The following is a 7,500-nucleotide window of genomic DNA, read 5'->3' as shown; positions in this document are numbered from 1 at the left end:
ATTAGAGTTTCTTTGTACATACACTAAAATAACGAAATGCTGTGTTGTTGTTGGTTGTTGTTGTTGTTGCTCCAGGCTCATAGAGGGGAGGGGGAAGGAGTTGAGGGAGGGAGTTGAGGTATACTTGTATAACGGGGCAGTGGAGCCTCCCGGTTATGTCAGTGCCACCACATGAAGGCGTCTCATTCCAGCACAATAACATGGTATAAGGCTTTACAGTAGGACCCTATGCTGAGTGCGATAGTTGATTTCACCCTTAAAACCTGTTTCTTAGTGATTTATTCTGCATATTACAGGGACTCCAATATTCTCTTGTATATCATTAATCCAAACTAACACGGAGGGGAGAGGAGGCCGAACCAAGGAAGAGATAGAGGGATGGAGTGGCGAGAAGAGAAAGGGGGATGGAGTGGCGAGAAGAGACAGAGGGATGGAGTGGCGAGAAGAGAAAGGGGGATGGAGTGGTGAGAAGAGACAGAGGGATGGAGTGGCGAGAAGAGATAGAGGGATGGAGTGGCGAGAAGAGACAGAGGGATGGAGTGGCGAGAAGAGACAGAGGGATGGAGTGGCAAGAAGAGACAGAGGGATGGAGTGGCGAGAAGAGATAGAGGGATGGAGTGGCGAGAAGAGATAGAGGGATGGAGTGGCGAGAAGAGATAGAGGGATGGAGTGGCGAGAAGAGATAGAGGGATGGAGTGGCGAGAAGAGATAGAGGGATGGAGTGGCGAGAAGAGACAGAGGGATGGAGTGGCGAGAAGAGATAGAGGGATGGAGTGGCGAGAAGAGACAGAGGGATGGAGTGGCGAGAAGAGACAGAGGGATGGAGTGGTGAGAAGAGACAGAGGGATGGAGTGGCGAGAAGAGATAGAGGGATGGAGTGGCGAGAAGAGATAGAGGGATGGAGTGGCGAGAAGAGATAGAGGGATGGAGTGGCGAGAAGAGATAGAGGGATGGAGTGGCGAGAAGAGACAGAGGGATGGAGTGGCGAGAAGAGATAGAGGGATGGAGTGGTGAGAAGAGATAGAGGGATGGAGTGGCGAGAAGAGATAGAGGGATGGAGTGGCGAGAAGAGACAGAGGGATGGAGTGGCGAGAAGAGATAGAGGGATGGAGTGGCGAGAAGAGATAGAGGGATGGAGTGGCGAGAAGAGATAGAGGGATGGAGTGGCGAGAAGAGACAGAGGGATGGAGTGGCGAGAAGAGATAGAGGGATGGAGTGGCGAGAAGAGATAGAGGGATGGAGTGGCGAGAAGAGATAGAGGGATGGAGTGGCGAGAAGAGACAGAGGGATGGAGTGGCGAGAAGAGATAGAGGGATGGAGTGGCGAGAAGAGACAGAGGGATGGAGTGGCGAGAAGAGATAGAGGGATGGAGTGGCGAGAAGAGACAGAGGGATGGAGTGGCGAGAAGAGACAGAGGGATGGAGTGGCGAGAAGAGACAGAGGGATGGAGTGGCGAGAAGAGACAGAGGGATGGAGTGGCGAGAAGAGATAGAGGGATGGAGTGGCGAGAAGAGATAGAGGGATGGAGTGGCGAGAAGAGATAGAGGGATGGAGTGGCGAGAAGAGACAGAGGGATGGAGTGGCGAGAAGAGACAGAGGGATGGAGTGGCCAGAAGAGACAGAGGGATGGAGTGGCCAGAAGAGACAGAGGGATGGAGTGGCCAGAAGAGACAGAGGGATGGAGTGGCGAGAAGAGATAGAGGGATGGAGTGGCGAGAAGAGACAGAGGGATGGAGTGGCCAGAAGAGACAGAGGGATGGAGTGGCGAGAAGAGAAAGGGGGTGGGGACTGTAAGATGGGCAGGCAAATGGCAGAGGACAGGGCGACGTGGTGGCGATTTGTTTGTGGACACCTTTTACAGGATTACAGCGTCTGTTAGTAAGTAGACAGATAGAACAGATAAATACAAGAAAATCTTAAGACGAAATGTGCAGAAAAAATCGCTAAGGTAGAGGTGTTACAAAGCCTTCTGTGAAAAGGCTCTTTGCTCTACATCCATAAACTATTCTTTAGCAAACACTGTCTTTGTTTATGCCTTTGGCTCGTATTCTGAGTGGCACTGAGAGCTTCCTAGCGTCTCTGCCTTGGCGATTTAGTCTTCTGTTTGCATATTTCACCATTACATCCTCTTTAACGTTATTTTTTACCGCTTAAATATCAACATAGTGTGTACCATTATTAAACAGTAGGATAACGACCAATAATGTGCAGAACAAATCGTTAATGAACAGGTGTTACGAGATTTTAGACTACGACTCTATATATCTTAGACTACGACTCATATATATATATATATATATATATATATATATATATATATATATATATATATATATGTGTGTGTGTGTGTGTGTGTGTGTGTGTGTGAACTCACACAGCTACCAACACTACAGGATGAAATTTGAGAGAATAATGTGAAAAATATGACAAAAATACTATTACTACCACTACTACAACTATTATTACTACCACCGTCAATACTACTACTACTACTACTACTATTGTACTACCACCACCAATACTACAACTACTACTACTATACTACCACCACCAGTACTACTGTACTACCACTACTACTGCTACCACCACCGATACTATTACCACCACCACCACCACCACCAGTATTACTGCTTTCACCAGCATCACCAATACTACTACTACTACTACCACTACCATATTATTACTACTACTACTCCCACCATTACCGATACTACCACTACTACTACAGCTGCCAGTCACTTGAATAACATAGGTTGTAGCCCTACATTCACTATAACTTGTCCTAAAATTACCATCTCCCCATCTTGAATGCCGAGATGTAACAAAATGACAAGCCCTAGAATACGATGCTAGTCACGAAGAAGTGCTCCGGCACTGCGTCGATCCGCAGCACTGTCCTTTTCCGCCACTGAACTACGTGAAATAAACCACAAAAGGACGAAAGCCTGAAGTAACTTAAGGTGAGAACAGGTTAAAAAAGATGTGGGTTGGAGGGCAGTTATTCACTGTTTTGTTATTTAGGTGGTGGCGACCATCATCCACTCACTTGATGTAGTGCTGCCTACTTCTTCCTTCACGTTATTTTTTTTTTTTTTTTCTACCCTCCTCTTCCTTCTGCCTACGGGTAACTTTACACTCCCTCTTCTGTCTTTCTTTCCTGCTTTCCTTCCTCTTCCTTCTGCCTATGCGTGACTCTACACTGAGTGACAAGCCGCTGGGTGGTAACCATATAACCAAATTATGGCGCCTGGTGGTTTAGTGGGTTATTAAGGCGCTCTAATCGGACTGAGCCTCTGTAGGTTTATATCCAAGGGGTGATAGGGGTTTATTGCTCATGTAATGCCACTCAGGGATGAGTCAGGCTGGTCACACTCATCTTAAATGTCAGGACTAACTTGCCTAGTCCCGGGCTCCTACGCTCCTCATGGGGCGGCATAGGATTGGATGATGGATGGATGGATGGACTTTCCTTTTCAGGTGGCTTAACATTGAGTGACAAGCCTAATGGTTTCCTGTAAGCCCAGGAACCATTTACAACGCTGGGTGGTAACCATACAACCAACCCATACGTGTTCCCTACGTGTCAACAAGTGTGTTGGCGAAGGGTTTGTGTTCCTCGCCGTAAAATGACTAAGTCATAGTCAAACGGTCACCCCTAACGGGATTATGGCGTCTGGATATAGACAGACATATAGATAGACTGCTGTTTATCGTAATGAAGTGAAGCTCTTTTACGTACGCAGCTGCACGAACCAGAAAAAATACACAGGTCGTATGGAAAAGCAATCCTAAACTCAAGTCGTGTACTGGATTGCGTGTTAATATTTTTTCTCGCCTCCTGCAACTACCAAACGCCTCACAGCCAAACCAGAGTGAAAATTAGCATAGAAAAATGCGAAAAGTAAATAAATAAATAAAAACTACTGATATTGCTTAACTGTTACGGGGACATCTTCATCGAAAAAATGTGTTAGGAGTCTTGAAAAAAAGTACGACCCGTGCTAAAAAATAAAATAGAATAAAATAATCCACTGTAAATGTAAACTCTTTCACTCTGACCCCTTGCGCTCCTCCCATGTTACTGAAAATCTGTCCTGCACTTTATTTCTTCTTCTTCCTCTCCTCCTTCACCTTTTTCCTCCCTCTTCTCCACTCTGATGGCTCCGTTGCTGTTTCTTCCACTCACATACCTGAACTTCTCTTAGGCTGCTCCTTGCTCCGCCTCTCGCGCTCCCGCCCTACGTAGCTTCAGTTTCTTCTCCAGGTCCTGCACCAGCTTTTCCGGCAGCGCCATTTTCCTGAAAAGACGGAGGGGGGGGGGTGAGACTTAGAAGAGGAAGTGATTTGTGTTTTTTCATTCACGAAAATAAAATTCGTAAATCATGTGCGCATTTCCCATGATAATGATGATGATGATAATGATAAGGAAGATGCTAATAATGACGACAAAAATAATAACTAATAATACGATGATGATGATGATGATGATGATGGCCATAAGGAAGGTGCTAAAAATGAAAATAATGACAAGGGTGATGAACATGCTGACGAAAATATTAATAATGAAAAGGAAATGGTAAAAAAAATAAATAAAAACACAGCCGTCCCCCACCTCAGATCAGCCATGGTGTCCTGTTGGAGCCGCGTGAGGGCAGCTTGTCTCATCTTGGACCTCGTCTCCTCCTCTTCCTTCTCCCTCCTCCTCTCCTCCGCCTCCCTCCTCCTCCTCTCCTCACCCTCTCGTATCTGTCCTCGGATTCTCGCTTCGTAGTCCTCCTTGGCCTGTGGAATAATAATAATAATAATAATAATAATAACAATAAGAATAGTAATGAGTCTCCTTGGTTACTAGTCCAATCCACCTTCCAATCTTACTACACTTGGCCATCAACTGAACAACACATCTCTCTCTCTCCCTCTTTCTCTCTCTCTACTCTCTCTCTCTCTCTCTCTCTCTCTCTGAAAAAATAAGTCTTGGTGATGAGAAAAAAATATCCTAAGATTTTTTTTTTTAAACTAATTTTCGTTCTTTTTCTGCATATTTCCCGTAGCTCAGTGACAGAAAAAGACACTACTGTGGTTCGATGTCCTTTCCACTTCTTCGTGACTAGCATTTTACTCTTTTGCTGATATCTTCGTACAACCCTGCATGAAAGACAAAGACGTGGTGAAAGTGAGGCTAGTTCTTCCTTGAGAGAGAGAGAGAGAGAGAGAGAGAGAGAGAGAGAGAGAGAGAGAGAGAGAGAGAGAGAGAGAGAGAGAGAGAGAGAGCAATTTTTGGCCAGGTTAAAGTGAAAGCAGTATAATTCCACAGGGCAATAGTTTCCAACCTCGAGAAAGAGAGAGAGAGAGAGAGTTTCTAACCTTGCGTGCGCGTGTGTGCTGCCGTCTCTCTCTCTCCTCGGGCACCATCCAGTGTTCCTCCCGCCTCGCCTCTTCCTCTTTCTTCTTCAGCGCCGCCGCCAGCCTCGTCTCCCGCCGCTCCTCCACCTGCCGCCGCCGCTCCTTCGCCAGCACCGCCTCCCGTGCCTGCCGTGCCCGTGCCTCTGCCAGCTCCTTTGCACGCCACTCTCGCTCCAGCTGGGGAGGGGAGGGGGGGGGCACGTAAACACTTGAGCATGATGGAAGGTGTGATCAACTCTCTCTCTCTCTTTCTCTCTCTCTCTCTCTCTCTCTCACCTCCTCCTGCTCCCTGGCCCTCCTCCTCTCGCTCCTCCTCTTCTCCTCCTCGATCTCCCTCTCCTGCTCCTTCAGCCACACCTCCTGCAGCTCCTCCTTCGCCCTCCTCAAGGCTGCCTCTCGCTCTCGGGCTGCCTCTTCTTCTTCCTCCCTCTTCTTCGTCTCGGCCAGCATCTGAGACACAAGGAAATGTCATCATCATCATCATCACCATCATTTCATCATAATCATCATCATCACCATCATCATCATCATCACCATCATCATCACCATCATCATCATCATCACCATCATCATCATCATCATCACCATCATCATCATCACCATCATCATCATCATCATCATCACCATCATCATCATCATCCAGAGTCGTTTTCCTACCTAAGGATGGGGTGAGGGAGAGTCCATAGACCAGTATAGATAGATAGATAGATAGATAGACAGACAGATAGATAGATAGACTGACAGATATATTGATAGATACAGATAAAAAGTTAGAAGACAAATATAGATAAATAGATAGAAAAATAGATAGACAGATAGAGAGATACAGATAGATACAAAATTAGAAGAGGCAGACAGACAGACAGATAGACAGACTGACTGATAGATAGATACAGATATACAGGGAGAAACTAACCAATTTCTGGCCAAATGTACGATGGGCCGCACACTCACTCACTCCCCAGTCAAGCCCCCGGAACCCTAACTCCTGCCATGGTATAAATAAGTCTGGTCCTCTGCTGGGTTATCTAGTCTCTCTCTCTCTCTCTCTCTCTCTCTCTCTCTCTCTCTCTCTCTCTCTCACCATATAATGACAAGGATGGGGAAGCAATAAAAAAAAATAACGAACGGAGGAAAATCAGATAAATGAGGAAATAACTGAGGAAGGATATAAATGAGGAAATAATACGCAAAATAAATCGTTAAGGAAGAGCTGTCACGAATCTGGCTAACCCTAACGTCATGTTCAAGGCGTAATATGTAGAGTAAGTCGCCAAGGAAGAGGTGTTACGAAATCTGCTAACCTTGACATCCTTAAGTTTGCTTGTCTTGAGCCAGTCCTCGCGCCTTCTCTCCGCCTCCTCCCTCACCCTCCGCGCCTCCTCCTTCTCCCTCTTCACTCGCTCCCTCTGCCTCCTCTGCTCTTCCTCTCTCTCCTTCCGATGTTTCTCTGCCTCTCGTACCGCCAAACTTGCTTCCTATAACAACAACAACAACAACAACAACAAATGTACTATTCTTAAATTTAGACGAATTCCCAAACACGTTTACCATAGCGATTAATTCCGTACATAGCCCCTCAGTATCATCTTGTATGTTATTTATGAAAACTGTGTCGGTACTGATGCTATAACGTACTAGGGGATGCAAAATAGATCGCTCAGGAACACGCGCTACGAAGCCTATGTCACTCCCTACTCCCTTCCATGCAAACCCTCCCTTCAACTAAAAATTTTGTTTGGGAAGCTTGCTCTCAATTCACCTCTTATTTTCCTTCCCTCTGTTCTCTCTCTTAATTTCTACCTTCCCCTAACTTGTGGCTGGGGAGGAGTTTTCTAGTTATTATTGTCTTTCTACACTAATTTGGCCTAATATTGCCATCTCCATCCTGAATGCTGAGCTGTAAGAATACATTATCACCACAGTATGAAGCTTGTCGCCAAAGATACTATGGAATGGATGCATAGCCGTAGTATTGTCTTCTTTTGCCGCTGAACTACGTGAAATAAGCTGCAAAAATACGAAACTCTGGGCCAAGTTAGAGTAAAAAGAGTAAAGTCAGATCGACCTTCCAATCTAGCTATCCTTGGTCATCAT

At 45.9% G+C, this 7,500-nt stretch overlaps 1 protein-coding gene across 1 annotated transcript in view; it reads right to left on the bottom strand.

Annotated features, from left to right (window-relative positions):
* Nucleotides 1-4,201: 4,201 nt before the first annotated feature.
* The window catches only part of LOC145394681 (uncharacterized), a 10,544-nt gene continuing 7,245 nt past the window's right edge, over nt 4,202-7,500 (bottom strand). The window contains exons 6-10 of the mRNA XM_080268457.1: nt 6,708-6,881; nt 5,680-5,853; nt 5,365-5,580; nt 4,613-4,782; nt 4,202-4,298 (exon numbers count right to left, since the gene is read on the bottom strand). Coding sequence (XP_080124583.1) covers nt 4,202-4,298; nt 4,613-4,782; nt 5,365-5,580; nt 5,680-5,853; nt 6,708-6,881 — 831 coding nt within the window. The remainder of the gene's footprint in view (nt 4,299-4,612; nt 4,783-5,364; nt 5,581-5,679; nt 5,854-6,707; nt 6,882-7,500) is intronic.

Source organism: Coenobita brevimanus, chromosome 28, assembly GCF_032717465.1.
Source record: "Coenobita brevimanus isolate Jiangsu-jjx chromosome 28, ASM3271746v2, whole genome shotgun sequence".
Taxonomy (NCBI): domain Eukaryota; kingdom Metazoa; phylum Arthropoda; class Malacostraca; order Decapoda; family Coenobitidae; genus Coenobita; species Coenobita brevimanus.
This window is presented reverse-complemented; position numbering and strand designations above follow the sequence as displayed.